At 48.5% G+C, this 19,317-nt stretch overlaps 1 protein-coding gene across 7 annotated transcripts in view; it reads right to left on the bottom strand.

Annotated features, from left to right (window-relative positions):
- Window positions 1-19,317, bottom strand: part of Psd4 (pleckstrin and Sec7 domain containing 4) — a 55,152-nt gene that overhangs the window by 18,757 nt on the left and 17,078 nt on the right. For 6 of the 7 annotated variants that reach the window (XM_076937493.1, XM_076937489.1, XM_076937492.1 and 3 more), the window contains 15 exons: window positions 12,246-13,258; window positions 10,642-10,770; window positions 10,287-10,395; window positions 9,514-9,874; window positions 6,649-6,828; window positions 6,106-6,186; window positions 5,869-5,981; window positions 5,623-5,681; window positions 5,387-5,476; window positions 4,328-4,371; window positions 3,884-4,044; window positions 2,579-2,649; window positions 2,133-2,296; window positions 1,541-1,685; window positions 1,168-1,311 (listed from right to left, as the gene is read on the bottom strand). In XM_076937493.1, coding sequence (XP_076793608.1) covers window positions 1,168-1,311; window positions 1,541-1,685; window positions 2,133-2,296; window positions 2,579-2,649; window positions 3,884-4,044; window positions 4,328-4,371; window positions 5,387-5,476; window positions 5,623-5,681; window positions 5,869-5,981; window positions 6,106-6,186; window positions 6,649-6,828; window positions 9,514-9,874; window positions 10,287-10,395; window positions 10,642-10,770; window positions 12,246-13,151 — 2,757 coding nt within the window. In that variant the 5' untranslated portion in view covers window positions 13,152-13,258. Of the gene's footprint in view, window positions 1-17; window positions 483-1,167; window positions 1,312-1,540; window positions 1,686-2,132; window positions 2,297-2,578; window positions 2,650-3,883; window positions 4,045-4,327; window positions 4,372-5,386; window positions 5,477-5,622; window positions 5,682-5,868; window positions 5,982-6,105; window positions 6,187-6,648; window positions 6,829-9,513; window positions 9,875-10,286; window positions 10,396-10,641; window positions 10,771-12,245; window positions 13,259-19,317 lie in introns of those variants that run through there. The other variant, XM_076937495.1, reaches the window with a different exon arrangement.

Raw genomic sequence — 19,317 nt, 5'->3', positions numbered from 1 at the left:
CTGCAACACATAAATAACTCACACCACTTTAGCACAGTTGCGACTCTTGAAGGGCAGCTCATAGCTGTTTGAAGCCATGGTGGTAGAAGGATGCCCCAATAGTTCTTAAGTATCTCTGTGGAATGAGCCTCTTGGGGTCCAACCACACTTCTGAACAATTGGTATCTGTGGAACATGAAGCTGACAACCCTTATCTGCGTAATACTCCTAAGGCCTCTGGGACTAGCAGCTGCCTATCTAGAATACCATTCCCAGTTCACAGCTCCACTGGACCCTGCCCTGGGAAGTTAGCTGGGTGTGAATTAGTTTCATGTGCTTTATATAGGATGAATTGGTCAGTGGACAAAGGGCCCAGCTGGGTTGTGATAGGGACAAGCTGGGTCCTTATCTTACCCAAAGACCTCTGGGAAGTGGGCAGTCATCGTGGTGAAGACAACCAATGATCCAAAGGGCAGAGACTCTGAAAGCCAGGGAGTGCCGGGCTGCAGAAGGGCCAGGTGGGCATGAATAGGAAACCCACTGATGATGTCCCTTCCTGGCCTCTGGCCTCCAGCTGCTGTTGGACTCATTCCATTCCTACACTGCACCTTGCCACACCTTCCTTCCTGGTGGCTCTCCGCCCTGATCAGTGCCTTTGGTGCCTCTGAAGCTGGTATTTGGCATTAGGCTCCCAGAGGGTGCGCTGATACAAGGCCATGGCAGAACTGGAGGGTAGTGGTGGGGAGACTAGAATTAATAAAATCAACTCCAGTTGAGACCATGTGTGAAGGATACATGTGACAGACAAACATGTTTCAGCTTTCTCATCTATACAACGAAAATTATAGACTCTTGTTACCTATCCCAGAATTGTAAATCGAGATATTCCTTACAGGCAATAAAGGCATTAGGTAGTAGTATTAGGAAGGATAATATTGTTTATAGTTTTTTCATTGTAGGAAAAGCTAAGCATACTCCTAAGAGGATGAAGTAGCCTACAGGTGTTCTTGGGATGAAAGGTAAAGGGTCTTTAGTGCTTACAAACTCCACTCTGTGTTTGCCACTGCATGCTGATGTGTCCCTAAGCCAGGCTTCCTGGATCTGAGACAGAGGCAGCCAGGAGAGGGCGGCAGAGGACCCAGCCAACAAGCGGGTCCCAGGGCAGCGGGAAGACAGCCAGTTGCTTACCTCGTGCTCCAGATACTCCTTCCGTAAGCGATACTCCTCCAGCTCCCGGCTGCGGCCCCGTCGCTCTGGCAGGTTCCTCTGCAAATCCAGCAGGTCATCTGAGGCAGCATCCAGGCAGTTCTCGTGGGATCGATGCTGCTCCTCCTGGAAGAGTAAGGAGAAGCTAATCCCAATCGTCTGCCCCTTGCTCTTCCCTGACTCTCTCAAACTTCTGATCCAGGCTGTGCAGCCTCTCTCAACCACCTGACCATGGAGTGCAGAGTGCACCCTTCCCCTGCTCCCAATCTGCCCTATGCCTAGTGCTCCCTCACTCAGGATGCCTGAATCCACCTCTGTCCTCCCTGCACCCCTGGGTAGTTAGGAGAGACAGTACCAGGGAGCTCTGCGCGGGGTTCATGGGCAGGATGGGCCTTACGAATCTGCGCTGGGAGCCCACTGCAGCTGGAAAGGGAGGTGCTGAGTGTGTGGCAGCCGCTAGGTTGATTCGTGCAATCCAGGAAGCCATTTCTTTGGCAGTGCTGCAGACAAAGAAGGTTGTGTGTCCCCAGGGATGCAGTCCTATCACCTGCCCTCCTCTGGCCTCACACCTCTGTTCCCTCTCCAAGCCAAGAAGCCCAACATTAATGGGAATGAGGTGGGGGGCGGGCACTGATTTTTCTCTGACAGAAGAAAATGTAGGTGGCAATAGAACTTATATCAAATGTCAAAAAACAGTCATTGGTGGCATTCTAGAATCTTCTGTTAACATACAAGGAAGAGGGTAGTGCATTAACCAAGGTACTGGGAGGAGTCTCTGCATCCCCTGGCCCCTTTCTGTCTGCACTCCCACCCCCACCGCAGCGCTTCCCCTAGCACAGAAATTTAAAGTTTTTTGGTCAAGGTAGTAGCTCCCGTCAGGGCTGAGGCCACAGACACTGAGTGGCAGCATTGAGCCTTGCCACTTTTCTCCCACTCTAGGGACTCACGGAGCACGGAAGAGGTAGAGACGCCAGTCTGCAGTCCGAAGCTGGAAGACATGTGGCTTCTTGGTGTAGTGGGTGGCTGGGCTGGCTAGCGAGTGGTGCACTCCTACAGGCTCATCCACCATGTGTCCTATCAAACTGTCTCCATCCAGCCATTGGCCCTCTCCCTGCCACCAGATGCAGGGGGCTCAGTGAAGATGTTATCAGCTGCCCATCTATCCCAAAGTTCTGGACCTCTCCTTTGATGACCCCATTAGCTGGGTTCTAAATAGCATTTCAACAATTGGCATGCTTCCAGAATGATGCTGTTGCCATCAGCTTTATATTCCCACAGCCCCCATAGTGTCCCAAGATACCATCCCGATCTACAAAGAACTTTTCTGTCCTTCCTCCCTTCCTTCTTCTCTCCAGCCCTGGGACGTCAGTAATCCATGCTGTTGACTCCCTACCTTTAGGAAGTAGAGGACCATCCCTCTCAGTAAGGTGTGAAACATCTTCCAGCCTCGTTTGCCCCATGGCGCTGTCCCAAGGGGAGACACAAAAGGTGGGTGCTGATACTACATCCAGATGTACTCAGTACAAGAATGCAGAGTCTGGCACAAACCCTTACTCCACCTCCAGTCCCTCACAAGGAGGCGCACGAGCATACCACCACAAGTAAACACGCACAATCAAAATAGACAGGTGAAGTCTCCATAAACAGAAACAAAATTAGAGAAAGAGAACTACTGCCATATAACCAGATGTTCTACTGGCATATAACCAGATGTTCTACTGGCATATAACCAGATGTTCTACTGCCATGTAACCAGATGTTCTACTGCCATATAACCAGATGTTCTACTGGCATATAACCAGATGTTCTACTGGCATATAAACAGATGTTCTACTGCCATGTAACCAGATGTTCTACTGCCATATAAACAGATGTTCTACTGCCATATAAACAGATGTTCTACTGGCATATAAACAGGTGGTCATGCACACCAGCTCTCCCCAGTCCCAGGTGCACACACCTAGCCACAAATAATTCTACTCAGCCCCTTTCTTACAATGCATGATGTGTTGCCCACTCAGGGAGCACAGGGGGAAGCCCCTGAGTACCAAACCCCTTTCTTTTTCTTCCTAATGTCCTGGTCCTTGGCCAGAGGGAGGCCTGATTTCCTGTGGTCATCCCTGGGAGTCACACTTAGTCACCAGAGTTTCCTCTGTGGTTCTAGCTTAGTTTGTAGGGATTAGTTCTCTGGTCAGACAGCTGCCCTGGGAATGAGCTGCAAATGTCAACTCTGGCAGATTTTATCCCTGCTGTTCCTTTTGCACATGGCATATTCTGAGTGGATTCTGCAATGCTCCTTGCTCTTTAAGGGATGTGTTCAGGCAATGCAAGAATTCGAACCCTCTTACCTTATAAGGTTCCATCCAGGTGCCATCATTTGCCAGAACCTCCCTTATGCCTGCCCTTGCCCCCATAGCCAGTCCTCAGAAGCAACTCCCAAACACCTCTCCCTCCTCCTGCCCCCATACGCAGCACAGTCCCCTTCCACCTTCAAAGGAGACACTAGTGTGCTTGTCTAGTCTTTGTCTCACCACAGGAGTGCTGGGGTCTGGGGATAACCAGACTTTTATATGGCATTCAGTTACCATCCAGGAAAGAAACACAGGTTGGTCATTCTTCTGTGTACTATAATCTAGGACAGGCTCCTCAAGTAGAGCTCTCCCTACACACCCCTCCGTCCCTGGCGGCAGATACTTACTCTTCTTGCCATCAGCATCATGATGCATCTTCCGAGCCAGGATGCCCTGTTTATAGGTGGGCATCGTGGGGTCCTGAGCCATCTGCAGGAAGGGGCTGCTTATCTTGCCAGCTGAGGGAGAGGGCTGGTCCTTCTCGGGTCTGGCCGCATTTTCTTCATCTCTGATGGCAGAGAATCAGGGTAAGGATGCTCGTGAGACAAGTACCCTCTGTTTCTTGAGGTGCTATACCCACCCCTCACCAGTTCTGGCTTCTCCAGTATTGCCCAAGTTCCTCTGTCCTTCCTCAAACTTGTCCAGCCTCCTGCCTCAGGTACCAACCACTCAGAGAGAGAACTATGTAGACCCCTCAGTTTCTCCAGTTCTCAGGTGGGCAACAGTAAGTAGACAGGCTCAGTGGCAGGGATGAAGGGCAAGAAAGGGAAGGAAGGGGAGCCCTCACTTACACAGCCCACTCGAGCTTCTCACTGCGGATTGACCAGTAGAGGGCCTGGAACAGAAGCATGTAGATCAGCAGGCAGTCTAGTCACTCATATGGTTGGTACGCATCTATGGGCATATGTACCACCCTTTCCCTCTACCCCGTCATAGATGTCCTTCTCCCAATTAGGCAAGCATTCATGATCCATTTCTCTACCCATCCATCCCTGAGCTGGATACTGGAAACATAAAGATAGCAAAGCAGCCAAGGTTCTGTTCTGCAGAGCCTAGTAAATTCTAAACAAGTCCTTTGAGAGAGAGCATGAGTTACCCACATACTGTTCTGCCCAGGGGTATCTGACAAAGAAACATGGCTGAACGATATGCCCGTAATAAATATTTGGTAAATGAATGAATGAATGTTGGGTTAGGATTTTGACACAGATTATGCATGCATCTTGCTTGCTTTTGGAGCCCCTGCTGCTCCCGGCAGGGTACTTGGTGTACAGGAAACATTCAATAGATGATCACCAAGTAGATGAGAAGAACCAGTGGTCCAATTACTTATGAAGCATGTGTGAGCCAGACATAGCGCATGGTCCTTGACAGCTTTCATTTTATCTTGAGAATGACATACTGAGGTAATCATTTCCTCCAGAAACAACTGGCCCAGGGATATGCTGCTGAAGACTAGGATTCAAACCAGGGACATTCAGTTCCCAAGCCCGAGATCAGGATTTTCCATACATGGAACTTTGTGTCTCATACATTCAATCCCAGGACAGGACAAGACAAAGACACTAGCACTTGTTAGACTTCAAAGGGGTAAAACCCTCCTGAGAATGTAATGAACCATTTTCAGATGCATAGAGTATGTTCTTTAGGTCCAAGGGTATCAACATGTACAGACAACAAATCCCAAGACATCACTAATACTACTAGATAGAGACACACAGGCAAACCTTGTCCTCATACAGACTTTTGATCCAAGCCATGTCCAAGCTCTAATCTCCCCCTTGGAACTTGAGTTCTAGGCTCTAGACAGAGAAGAGAGAGATGGGCCTGGCCTTGTGAGGAAGCCATACCTTCAGCAGCTCTTTGGGGAAGTTCCCACCATCCTGCAGGCCATTCAGGTTGGTCACAAATTCCTGACAGCTCATGCTCTTTCCAATGTTCTGTGACCATGGAGAAGTGGGACAGTTTGAACATTGCACCCTGACGTATTCCCAGCCTCTGGTCCTCTCTTCCTGCCTCACCATGCCACAAGCCCCTCCCCTGCAGACCCCTACTTCTGTTCTTTAGCTGCTTCCCCACCCCTTACCTGTCCATGTAGGTCTGTGTTAAGGAGCATGATTGCACAGGTCAAAGTGTGTACAGAATCTGCCCCAGAGACAGGAAAGTACAAAGTTCAGTGGAATCTGAACCACACTAGGGGTGACCCCCCCACCCCATTTCTCTACAGCCCCAATAGACTCCCAGCAGCTACTGCTCAAAGAATCCAGAGTAAACACATGCTGTTTCTATGCCAACCCCAGGTCCTGCCCCAACCCTACCCCACCCTCCATACCTACTGAGGGGAAGGCTCCAGGATTGCAGTAATGGAAGCGTTTGGAAAACTGGTAGAGAATTCGTTCCCGCTCCTGAGTCTCTCCAGTGAGCACCAGGGCCTGGAGAAACCCACTGCCCAAGAAGGCCAGGATTGAGCAGATCTACATTCTCCAGGAACTTGGGACCGCTGCCCCACAGCTGTTGCTAACCACCCCACACACCCAACTCCTGCCTCCTCAGATGCAGAAGGCCTTACCGGAGGGCTCGGTCCAGGCTCTGGCCTTCGAACTGGAAGAAGGACAAGTAGGCCTCGGCTACAGCCTTGCTGAAGTCATTGCTGCAGAGGGCAATGGAAATGAAGATGGTGCTGGGGACCAGGCTGAGCTGTAGGTACAGAGGGGCCCCAGGATGGCAAGAGCCAAAGAAGAGAAAAGTATAACTAGGCTAGGTACCAGGTCCCAAGATAGCAATTAGTGTCTGTCTAGGCTGCCCCTGCTGCTTGGTTCAGTGTTATCTGTGATAGGCCAAGTGGAGTCTGGGGTGGGCAAGGGGAGGAGTCAGGGTAGAGAAGAGGCATTTCAGGTGAGACTGAGAACAAGCAGAGCTAACCAAGAATGGGGTTGGGAGATTGACTGGGATGGGGAGGAAGCAGGAGAGAGATAATCGTAATAAGTAGTTACAAGGCTGGAGGGAAACCAGGGATATTGGTCAGGGAAAGAGCAAGAGTGGATGACCAATGGGGGACACCATGGGAAACTCCCTCTGTACTGCCTTCTCTTGTATTTCAAAAGCCCCTTACTTCTTGTATAGGTGGGCAGCCACTTCAGACTTCCGAAAACCATCCAGTTGATAGAGGCGCAAGGCTAGGTTCCAGGCCCCCTTGTCATTTCTGATGTTATTAGCCAACTTCTCTCTAAATGATGATGGCCTCCAGCCTTCCTCTGGAGATTGAGCTTGGGGCATGGAGCTCTCAGGAAGCCTAGAAAAGTCCATTTGTGTCCTTAGACTCACACTTATGGTGTACATGCACGTTAAGTGTCCTCCAAGGCCATGGGAAGAAGTGGCCAGAGCTCAGGGTTAGAACTCTGAGTCTTGGGATCTGGAGAAGCTGAATTCAGGTCCACAGCATGGAGATACAGGGTCAAAGCCAGCCTGGCCTAGACTAGCTAGGACCAGGAGGTCTCAGAGAAGAGTTAGAGAAAAAAGAGCCACAGGAGCAAAGCCAAGATGGAGCCACATTTCCTCAGGTAACCACAGATACTTCAATCTTATCTCATCTGGAGTGGCCAGGGGAGCATTTGAAGAGCTCAGTGCTGTGCTGCCCACCCATGATGGCTAGTTTTATGCCAACTTAGCACAAGTCATCTGAAAGGAAGAACCTTAACTGAGAAAAATGCCCCATAAGAATCCAGCTGTAAGGTATTTTATTAGTGATTGATGGGGAGGGCCCTGCCCAGGCTGAGTGGTGCCACCCTTGGGCTAGTGGTCCTGCGTTCTACAAGAAAGGAGGCTGAGCAAAGCAAGTTGATTATCATGGCTTCTGCATCAGCTCTTGTCTCCAGGCTCCTGCCCTGTTTGAGTTCCTGTCCTGACTGTCTTTGATGACGTACAGTGCTGTGGAAGTGTAAGCTGAGTAAACCCTTTCCTTTCCAAGTTTCTCTGGTCATGATGTTTCATCACAGGACTAAAAGCCCTAACTAATTCAGGTAAGATTATTTCTCTCATCTGCAACTATCCTCATACGCTTCTGTGCTCCAGCCTCAGCCCCAAGCCCAATTCTTAGTTCTAGAGCCACATAAGATGCAAGGTATAAGGATCAGGCTGAGAACAGGGAGTTAGGAATGGCAAAAATGGGGGCAAATCAGTGGAAGTTTCTGATTTACCGGGTCCTCGGCCTAACAGCTCTTACCATAAGTCTTGCTGGTGACCCAGGCAAGCCATACCACAGGGAACACCTAAAAGTAAGATTCTCAATCCCAGCCCTACCTGACTCCTATTCCCCTGAAACCTTACAACCAATGCCAGGTATTCATTACCTAAGTTGCCAGCTAGAGCAAGTGTAGAACAGGTAGGCTGACTTGAGAAACAGTCACTGAAAAATGGTTAATCATTGGAATTTACCCAACAGCCTCCTTCACACAAACAAGTGGGCCAGTAGGTCAGTGCATCACTGGGAGCTCCCTGTTTCCTAAGCCTCCTTCACATCCCATCCCTCAATGGGTCAAAAATACAACAGTCATTGAAAAGTAAAACTCAAAATGCTAGGATTCATGAGGTCCATGAAGGCAGTGCTAGCACTCTGTAGAAATCACAAGGGAAAGCACTGGTAATGGGGAAGGAGGAGTCCACTGAACCACTGGGGATGAAGAGATTTTAAAAAAAAAATCAGGTGCTCATCACATCTAAAGAGGATCTAAATACGCCAATAAAGGGAGCCCTAAAATCTGATTTAACAAAAGACTCAGTTGATAGTGTTGTTGTTAAAACTATGTCCAGCCTGTTGGGGAAGTGTGCACTGTTAATCAGTGAAGTACAACCCCATAAACCTATATTTAAAAAATGACTTCATGCACTTACTATGAAAAGCCAAATATAAATGAGTGAGGCCATGGAAATCAGAACTCTTACATACTGTTAAATATAATATTAAATGTTTTACTTATATCACATCTGGTGTCATTTACCCGGGGAAAATCCAAGTTAGACCTGTTTTTTTTTTTTTTCCCTTCATTTTCTCTGAAGGGTTTGTCATTTTAGTTGAATTGACTTGCTTTGGCCTGGGGTTGGGTTTGCTTTCATCTTTGGTACAACAAACCTCCCTTTTCAGATTCCAAGTCTTCTGTGGTTTCCTAGCCTCTGAGAGCTCTGGGACAACTACATTTCCAGATTCATGACGAAGATGGCTCTTTGATTTGTGACACCAACTAACATTCTATTGCCACTGCCCAAGAATCCTGAAAACAGGAACAAGGTTCACCCTGTAGTTGCCACACTATTAGGCCCATTAACTACAACCAGCTCCAGTTAGTCTCTTTACTATGACTCCTACTTAGCCATCCAGAAGAAAAACCCTTTCCCCATGGAGAGTCAGAAGGTCTGAAAGCCTTGAGGTAGTACACTGGGGCAGGTAGTCACCTCAGAAGGTTCCTACTTATGGCTGCAGTTCTGAGGTTACACAGTTCCTGGGTTATGGGCTCCAAGATGTAGTACCCCAGTCCCAGCCAAGTCTCCCCCTGCTGAGATCCCAGGCAGCACCCAGGCCTAGGCACTTCAGTTTATTTCTCCCATTGACTTCAAGTTCAAAAACAACCTGTGATTTCTACTCACTAGCTTCTACCTACAATCTTCCAAGCCTTCGCAGGGCTCCAGTCCCCCAAACTTCTTCTGGTCTTCCTCTCCTGGTGTCTAGTTGGGGACATTAATCATTCTGCTTCTGTATATTTAAGCCTTGACTCTGTAACTCTCTGCTCTTTATGTTCTTAAACATTCCAGTCTTCTGAAACTGTACTTACGTTAGCCTATATTATCCATATAATATGGTGATGGGGATTGAAATAAGCATTAGCACATTAAATTTATGTCCATTTCTCATGCTCCACGCAGAGCAAGGTATTCTTATTGCAACACAACTATGAGCCAAAGAGTCAGTTGTACTGAGACTCACCCTTCTGCAGAAGGCAAGTGAACATGGCGTTGGGTGGCGGAAGCCTCTTCACTTCTGGATGTATCTTCACACTCTACTTCCTGCCTCAGGCTTGGGACCTCCTCTGTCTCCTCTTTCTTCAGAGAACTCAACTCTGATTTATCCTTCTCCAGGAGCAAAGGGTGTGAGGCATCTTTTGGCCACTTGGGACTGTGGAGCTGAACCTGTGGACTGCTCTCCTGGGAAGACACAGGGCTGGGCCGGGAACCAGAGCCTCTGCCCTCAGATTCTGGGCAGGTAGGCTCCAGTAAAGATGCTTGGCTCCCCCAGGGGGCCAAGGTGCAGAGCATGGGCTCCTGGAAACAGCCAGCATCTCTCAGGCCTGAGGAACAGCAGTATGCTCAGGGCTGGAGACAGGAAAACAGCTGCCTGCTGCCTCCAGACCTCCTTCCCTCAGGCACCTCTCTGACACTAGGCAGGATGTTCTGTCCTGCTGCAGACACTGATCTCTCCCTGTCTATCTGGTGGCAGAGTCCTGAACTCAGGTTCTCAAGATAGCTCAGGTCTTAGGACCTGCTGAGCCAGTAAGACCTGGGCACTAGAAATGCTGTGTCTTGCACATAGCTCTTCATTCTATAAGCATTGGAAAGCTCACTTTATGTATGAAGATGCAGAAGAATTAATCCGAAGCACCTCCGGCTCCAACGTAGTACAATGAATCCACTTTGTCTCCACTTTGAACCCCAAAGCCCCTCCCCCATCTCAGTTTCCCAGATCCCCACACTGGGTCTCACCTCTGTTTTGGGAGATAAGAGACTCCTGGGCTCTGGAAGGATCTTCTGTCTGCAGGTCCTCAAGTATGGGTGGAGCCAGGTCAGAAAGGCTTTGGGGAGACTCTGAGCCCTGGAGACAAAAGCAATGAACAAAAAAAAAGAGTGGAAAGAGTTAAAGTGAATTATATTGAGACTGAATGGAAGCCCCTCCCTCCTAGGAGTCCTTCCTCCCAGAGCCCATGGACAACAGTCTGGGTCCTCAGTTCAGAAGAGGAACTGTGGATGGAAGAAGTGCCATAGCCCAGGAGCCTTGAAAATCCATGGGTTCATGGTTCTTCACAGATTGAAAAGTTAGATACAGGGGGAAGAGACTCACCCAAAGCTGAACAGGATGTGATGTGTCAGGTCTAAGGTCAAATCCAAAGTCATCTGATTCCTGGAGCAATTTATGGTCTACATTGGGTAATTTAGGTGAGCCAGGGCCAATATCATCTTCCCAAGAAGTCTGAAATAAGACACACTTGATCTGCCCACGCAATCGTTCTGGCATCCTTCCCACTCCCCGTAAGACCCTTCTCACAAGTTGCTCAGTTGGCCCCATGTGGGCCTGCTCCAACCTCAGATGGATGGAGTGTGTTATAGGAAGGATGATGTCCACCCTGCCTGGACAGAGTTCCCAGGTTCCCCTCAAAGGACCCAGAACCTTGGAAGGAGTCCTCAGACTGGTATCTCTAAAGGATGGCAGTCCTCTGACCACCACTGTACTTTGGGAGTGGAGAGATTAGAAGGTTACAGCCTTCTGTCATTTTGAGTTCTCCTTATCTCTAAAGCAGAGAATTTCTGGGAAAACTGTTCCCCTGCCTGTCTCACATAACTTGTGACAAACCCTGATTGATATCAAGGCTCCTCTGCCATTGTCCTGACAAGGGCCTGATCTACTGACCCTGTACAACAGGAAAAATGAAGGATCCTGAATCAAGATGTTGAAATCTCTCAAAAGAGTGGAGAGGACTCCTAAAATAGACAGCTCTCTAGTCTGACAAAGGTTAGCTTAGGCTACTCTGTGACATCTGGGGATGCCTAGGAGGTAGGAGGGAAGATCCCAGAATGTCTTGGAAAACCATGAAGGGAGAGGCTGCCTGTTCTCTGAGCCGGTCTACCTAGTCTTAGCTCCTTGGAGCTGGTGACATGGAGATTCCTGGGCTCACTTGCATCTGAGTTCCAAATGACATTATTGTACTGATAAAATTTCCCATTATTCTGAAGTCTATATGAATCAATTGTATGTGTGTCTGTTTATGTGAGAATATATATATATGTGTGCGTGTGTGTATGTCTGTGTGTGTGTGCGTGTGTGTGTGTCTGTGTGTGTAATTATGTGTATGTATGTGTGTATGTGTGTGTGCGTGAGGGAGTATGTATGTGTGTCTGTGTGCCTGTGTGTGTCTGTGTATGTGTGCAGGAGAGTATGTATGTGTGTCTGTATGCCTGTATATGTCCGTGTGTGTGTGTGTGTGTGTCTGTCTGTCTGTCTGTCTCTGTTGCTTTCATGTGAGCATGTCCAACATATAGAAGACAGAGGTAATGTCCTCCTCTGTTGTTCTCCACCTTAATTTTTTCAGACCGAGTATTTCTTACTAAACCTGGGGCTTACTACTTTGCCTAGACTAGCTGGCCATTGAGATCCTGGGATCCCCATTTCCACTCTCTCCCCTGAAATGTTGGGTTTCAGTTGTACATTGACACACCCAGCTTTTATATGGGTTCCAGGGACCCAAACTCAGGTCCCCAAGCTGGCACAGCAAGCACTTTACCCACTGAGCCATCTCCCCAGCTACAGGCACACTGGTAAGTTTGCTGTTCTAGTAGCTCAGAGCCCCCCAAACCCTACCTTCTGAATAGTGTCCTGTGCCTCCTAAGGGAGGCCCTTCCTGCCATGTCCTCAGCAAAACCCTCATCTGGCTTCCTCAGCTAACTTACCTCACCCTCCTGATCAGGAGGTACTGTGGAAGCCCCTTCAGTGGATCCTAAGGCCAAGCAGGGGTGCGTCTTATAGGAAGGCACAGGGAATGGAGGGGTGGAGCACCCACCATGGTCAGCAGTGTTGCTCCCCAAATCCAGCTCATTTTCTTGCCTCCAGAGCCCTGTGCCTTCTTGGAAAGGAGAATCCAGGGTTTGAGGGCTCTGAGGCCAGGTCTTCATGTCTGGGTGGGAATTTGGGTACCCCCAGGAAAAGCATTCTTCTTCAGTGCTGGTGTCTGAACAAGGGCTCTCCAGGAAGAGGGGATTATCAAAGAAGATACTGTCCTCCTCAGCACCCCACTCTGGTGGAATTGTTCCACTTGGCCAGGCCTGGTTCTCCTCCTCAGGCCCACTGCTGTCATCCCCAGAGTCTTCATCCTCCTTGGGCTGGCTGGGGCTCAGGCCCACATCGCCAAGGAAATCCTTAGAGGGCGGTGGAATGCAGCACCTGAGTCCTGCTCTAAATCCCTCTGTTTTCTCTAGCTCCTCTTCCAGGTCCAGGACACACATCTGGGCCTGCAGGATGCCAGCCCAGAATACTACCTGGGTGGATGAGCTCTGGTTCTGCTGTGGACTCCCCAAAGAGCTGCTGTTCCCCAGTGACCTCAGTGATGCTGGGGCCTGCCTGGCCTCCCCCTGCACCAGGCAGCTTCCCAGGTGAGTGGGCTCCACACCAGAGTTACCTTGATGAGCATCAGGCCTGGTGGACTCAGGGGGGTCAAACGAACAGGTATGATCCTGGCAAGGTTCAGAAGGGCCTGGACGGCCACATAGTTCACTTGGATATGCTTCTGGATGGGGCTGTAGGTTGTCTTCCAAGGAAATATTGAGAACTTCCATGGGTCTGAGGTGGTCCCCCATCATCCACAGACAGTTGAGCAGAGGCCCTTGGTACCATCCGTTTTCACAATCCCATTTCACAAATCAGTAGGTGTATAAGCCATGGTGGGAACTGGAAATCCACATCTGGCCTGTAAATGCCCAAAGTGATGCATATGAGCGGGACCATAATTCATTCAAGTTTTGTGTTCAAAGTGCTAGACACATCCGGAAGCCACACCCGGGACATCCACTAAGAGTTATTACTGCCCTGTGAGCCCTGTTATGGGGAAGTATGTACCAGACATTCCCTGTGATCTCACAACCTCAAATTGGCATTAGAATGGCACTTGTTCCAAAGACACCCATCAGCTGGCTGAAGGGTTCCAATGGGGCTCAGCACAAAAAGAATGCATGAGTCAGATCAGACCTTTCTCTTGGGATTAGAGAATAGAGGGACAAGTAGGTGTAGCGGGAACAGCACCTAAGGGCACCATGAGAATAGCAGAACTTAGAAAGGACATATAAGCCAGAGTGTGCAAGACTCAGACACAGGCTATAGAGAAAGGAGAAATGAGCAAGCTCACAGGAGCAGCAGGCACCAGGAGAGCAAGGCAACAGCCTGCCTACTTGCTCAGAGTATGGGTCCTGTTTGTGGGTCTGCAGCATTCTCAAGGCCAACTCATAAAGCGGCTTCCATACGTGCTATGCACAGTGGTGCAGTGGAAGGCAGAAACCCTACAGCATTCCCCACTCACTCAGCCTTGTGAAGGACAACCTCTGCCTCACCAAGGAGCATAGTGCTTGTTTTATGAAGTGGAGTCTCTACTTCCAGAGATGGTGAGACCAGAAAGCAATAGCCACAAGTACCCGAGGATTCGGATGCAAAGAAACTTTCTGGTACATCAGTCCCTCTGGTAGTGGAGGTGGGCCCTCATCAGATGCAGCCAAGGAACACATAGGAAGGTTGCTTAGAAGCAGGAGTCTCCACCATCTGTGTCAAATGCAAGCTTACATGGCTGCCAGAATGGCCCTGATTCCTCTCAGTGACTGCCTTGCTTTTTTTTTTTTAAGTTGGTTTTATTTGGATTTTACAGAAACCTGATTGAAGTATGTAAACCCAGCAATACTTTCTACAAAAATGTACATACAGTGCCAGAGTTTCTTAAAAGCAACTGATATCACATTTTTGTTTTGCATAAAATATGTATTAATATCAACTGCATATAATATAATAGATGCCCAAAGCATCTATCTCTACAAGAAGAGACTGCCCAATACAGACAGTAAGAAAACTAGTGGTGAATATGTACAAAGAGAGGTTAACATGGAGGACAGCCGTTCTCGGATAAGCCCTTCAGCACTGGATGTTTGTACTCGCTGCTGCTTACCGATGCTCCTCACCGGCACTGCCAGCAATGCCCCTGAGCATGGGTTCTGACCTGTCACAGGCAGACAGCAACTTTCCGGTAGTTAAATCAAACATCTGAAAGATACAGACTTTGAGGACATGCTGGACCATGGAAAATGCTAGTCTCAAATTCAAAATATCCTAGACTTGGAAGACCCTCAGACTGTAGGCGCCTGAAGTTTTTAACAGAGATCTCTCCAGGAGGCCAGCTCAGGCACAAAGGCACTGCCTGCAGCTAGGAACCTTCCGACTCCAAGGTCAGTCTTCCCGGGATCTGACTTTAGGAGGTAGGAGGCTACAGCCCAGAAACCCTGCCATTTACTGAGGCCTTATTTGTAGACTATTTCATCTTGTCCAGGAATTGGTGTGAATTCACGTATACACCTGCTACTCACACACACAAAAACACCCATACCAACATGCAGCCTAAATGGCTTTTATGTACCTTATTTAAGTTGTAACCGAGGGTGCAACTTAGGACTCTGTGGATCAAAAACTGTTTTCCGAATAGACTGAGGGAATTTTAAAGAGATTTCACACCATCCGAGAACTTCCCTCAATACAGCATCCCATGAGGATCTTCAGAAGACTTTGGTGAGGAGGGTAATGACTAAATACTGCTTACACACAAAAACTCAACATATATGCAGCTGAGAGCTTTTTCTGGACTCTTCAGTCTATCTTCCATCACAGGTGGCAGGGTGGATTTTGATCATCTTTTAGGCAACAGCAAAGGGACTCACACATGGGTAGGTTCCCCGAAAGTCCTGGGAGCATCAAGACACTAATGCTCACATGTGTATACCAGAAGAACAGTGGGGAAATTTCACTTTAAAATCATCACGAAACTAAGAACAAAGGCTTCCTGAACCCTGCTTACAACAGACATCAGTACCAGAACATCAGAACCAGAACCATCAGCCCTCCTACTCTGAAGGTTGGTCCAGAGAAAAAGTTTTTTAGTCCCTTTTAAACTATGATCAAACCTCAGAAAGCAGTGAGAGGACTCGGAAAGCGGGCTTGAGGAAGCTTTGACCCAAGGTACAGAGACCCTAGGGAGCTTCGGGCTGACAGGAAGAGAGCCCTCAAGACATAGAGGACCCAGAAGGCAACACCTCCGTGGACACACATTTGGGAGTCATGGAACAAAATGTTAAAAAAAAAGAGAAAGCAATTTGCTTTCTCCAGATCAAAGCAAACTTTTCTTAAAGCACAAGCAAAAAACCCTGGGCATCCTGGACCGCCATCGTGGGTGCTCAGGGAGAGACCAGCATAAACACCTGTTAGGGAGAATGGAGCTTGAAGCCACAGGAGGATGAAAAGGGGACCAAGTGTGACCCAGGTTTCTTTATTCTGGACGACCTTGTTAGTATTCTGTCTAAACTCCTCCTCCACAGTTACCTGGCAACCGCCAGGTAGGCCTGGTCCACTATAAAAGGGGCTGCTTGCCCCCCTCCTCACTCTCTTAATCTCTTACTCTCTTACCCTCTCTCTCACTCTCTTGCCTCTCTGTCCCCTCCCCACTTCCTCTCTCTCCACGTGGTCATGGCCGGCCTCTACTTCTCTACACCTGCTTCTCTGCTCTCTCTCTCTCTCTCTCTCTCTCTCTCTCTCTCTCTCTCTCTCTCTCTCTCTCTCTCTCTCTCTCTCTCTCTCTCTCTCTGCCTCTACTACCCTCCTGACTCCCCTCCCCATGCCCTCAATAAACTATTCTATACTATACCGGTTTGTTTCTTCACAAATTGCTTAGCTTGGTGTGCCCGAAGTCTGCAACTAGGTTTGGTTCGGATCCGTTTGAGCATGCGCGCGCGCACATGCACGCGCGCGCGCGCGCACGTCCTGGCACCTGGAAGATGACTGTGCACTTCTTGCCTTTCTGTCACACAAACATGAAGGCCAGAGCCCTGAGTCTTAATCACTCACAGTTGGGAAGGGAGGCCCAGGTCTGACTTTAGACCCCTCCCTTCTTCAGCCATCTCTACTGAGGGAACTTCTCTTGTGTTGCTGGGGGTGCTTGCCCAGCTGGTCTCCTCTAGCACCACCTCTTTGGAGCCTTTCTCAGGTTCCAGACCTCACACTGTGTTCCTATACCCTGGATAGGTAGTAATGTGGGTGGGATGGTTTTACCTGAACCCCACGGGGACAGTTCAACTCCTCCATGCCAAGCAGTAGAATGTGTGGGGTGAATGGATGACCAAAGGGCTTGGACTTACCCCTCCTCACCACTGAGACCTAGAAGGTCAACGCTGTGACTGGGGGAGGCTGCCATCACTGTCTACCCAGGCTTGACCTACTCCTAGACACTCAACAAATGGTAATCCCCAGAGCTTATGCATCAAGGCTGGGTGGCATACATGGACTATTTAAGGTCACTTAAAAGGCATAGCTTTTGCCTGTGTCAGAGAGAAATGGGATGGGGCTGACAAGTATACCAGTCTCTCCATCTTCTATGTCTACTTTTAAAAGACCCTAAAAATAGAGTCGCTGTGTAGATTTTCCCTTTTCACTCTGTTCTGACACCATATCCCTTACAAATCTGGAGTTGCTCGATGATAATAAAGCACTGTAATTTTAGCACGCTGGGAAAGGCCCCTGATCGGGCTTCAAGAACCCCTATTATTTAGAGCGACTCATCCCCTCCCAAAGATAAGATTTCAGAAAAGCAGAGGCATTTTCTCTACTTAGCCTCAGCTCTGAGTCAGATGGATGGAAACCGGTCTTGCCTGTCAGTCTTCTCCAGGTACTGCAGATGTCCTTCAATCTCTCATCACATCTCCAGCCCCAGATGGCTGGAGAACTTACAACCTCTGCTATCTGTGTCAAAAGGGCAAGAGGGGCTACCTTACTCCCTATGCTTGTACTGATTCCTGCCTATACTGCTCTCTGTGTCAGAGGCCTCAGACAGCTACTGCAGGGAAGGCATAAATATACCTCAGAACCTGCTATAGTTCAGACCCTTGAAGGTCCATACATTACAGGCCTGTCTCCAGCTTAGCACTAGAAACGTTAGAAGACCTCCCCTGGGGAGGGGTCACTGGAGGCGTGCCCATGAAAGGGACTAGGCCATGAACTGAATGGCTTTGCTCTGCCATGTGCTTCCACCATGATGTGATACGTCCTTGCCACAAAACCAAAACAGTAGGGCCGCCAGCCACGGGCTAGAACCTTCAGGATTGTGAGCCAAAACACAGTCTTCTCTTTATAGGTGCTTTCCTCAAATCTCTGTCATAATGACAGGAAACCAATATAAGATATGCTCTTATGTTAGCAACTTCCCTGAATCATGACCATCACTTTGGACCTGCCTGGCAGAAAAGGATCAAGTGAAAGATGACCGTGGAATATCCATGGTAAGGCCTCCTCAAGTAAACAGACCATAGGGCACAATGACTAACTAGGGTGAGTGATCTACACTGAAGCTTGAAGGGAAGGGTGGAAAAGCACCCTAGTTACAGCTGCTGGAAGGGGAGGCAATGCAGCCCCACCCCCTCTCTTACCAGACCCCAATGCAGAACTCACACCCCCCTCCTCCTCCCAGCTAAATCCTGATCCCTATGTACCTGCCTGGCTCCTTTCCTGTGTGTAATCCCTCCTCTTGTCCCCGTTCCCTGACCCCCATACATCACATATTACTGTGTCTCAGCCTCTAAGTCCCATCTAAGCATGTAGCCAGGATGATTCACATACTCTCATTACAGAATTCATTTGACAGCACATGTGTGATCTTGGAAATGGGAATGGGCACCAAAGCCTAGAGGAAATCCCATGTGTCTCTTTGCAAGTAGGTACTTATACACACAGATGTACATACGTACATACATGCAAGTACATAAAACAGCAATAATGGAATATATTTATGGCTACCTTAGATACCACTGAATATTAGATTTTACTGGGTTTGCCTTCCCAGAAGAAAGCCAGTGTTTTTTTTTTTTTTTTTTTTCAAAAAAAAAAAGGAGGGAGAGAAGGATGAGAGAAACTAATTTTCTAGAGACTAAAGAGGAGAGAGCAGATCCCTGAGGTCTGGTATCTGAAAGACGTAGGGAGAGAAGGGTCTAGGAGGCCAAGGGAAATTGAGGGAAAGGGGTGGGGGGCATTAGGAAAACTCAAACCTGCTGGTTGGTACTTGGTTTGACTGGGCCAAGATTCTTTTAAAACAATTAAAGTCAACCCGACTGCATTCTACATGCAGTGTTCAGCTCTCAGTGTTTGCTCAGAAGTCTCTTGTCGCCTGAAGTCAGCATGGGGAATTCTTGCTTCTCTTGGGCTCGTGTTCACCATGGAGTCTCTCAGGACTGGGGTGGGGATTGTGTTCTCCCCAGTCCCACTCACAAATGTCTTGGAACTGTATCATTATCCCTTGGTTCAAGTGGGTCAAAAAGTTCCAGACTGGGTTTGATTTGAGATGTTCAGGTCTCTCTGCGAGATTCCTGTGGTTCTTGAGCCTGAAAGTGAGAGTCAGTTCCTGGAGGCCAGGACATCCGGGGATGGGGTACCCCTTCATGGTGGGGTGGCTAAATTTAGTGGATGAACATGTGAGGGAGTTGGGCACATAGATAATAGAGTATTAGTCTATCATGTGCAAGGGCCTGGGTTAATATCCCATAATGTTTTCAAAAGAGAGAAAAATAAAGCAGAATTCCAGCACTTCCAATGTCTATGACATGCTTGAAACACCCTACTAATTTATCAAAAGTTCAAATTTAACTGGGTCTTCTGTATTTTATTTGGCAACCTGATGCCATGGGACAGGGTACAGAATGGTATCCTGGCCCTGCAAATAGGCTACTTATCCAATTG

The sequence above is a fragment of the Arvicanthis niloticus genome, chromosome 6 (genome assembly GCF_011762505.2).
Source record: "Arvicanthis niloticus isolate mArvNil1 chromosome 6, mArvNil1.pat.X, whole genome shotgun sequence".
NCBI classification, from domain to species: domain Eukaryota; kingdom Metazoa; phylum Chordata; class Mammalia; order Rodentia; family Muridae; genus Arvicanthis; species Arvicanthis niloticus.
The sequence above is the reverse complement of the archived record's forward strand: the minus strand, read 5'-3'. Positions and strand labels throughout refer to the sequence as shown.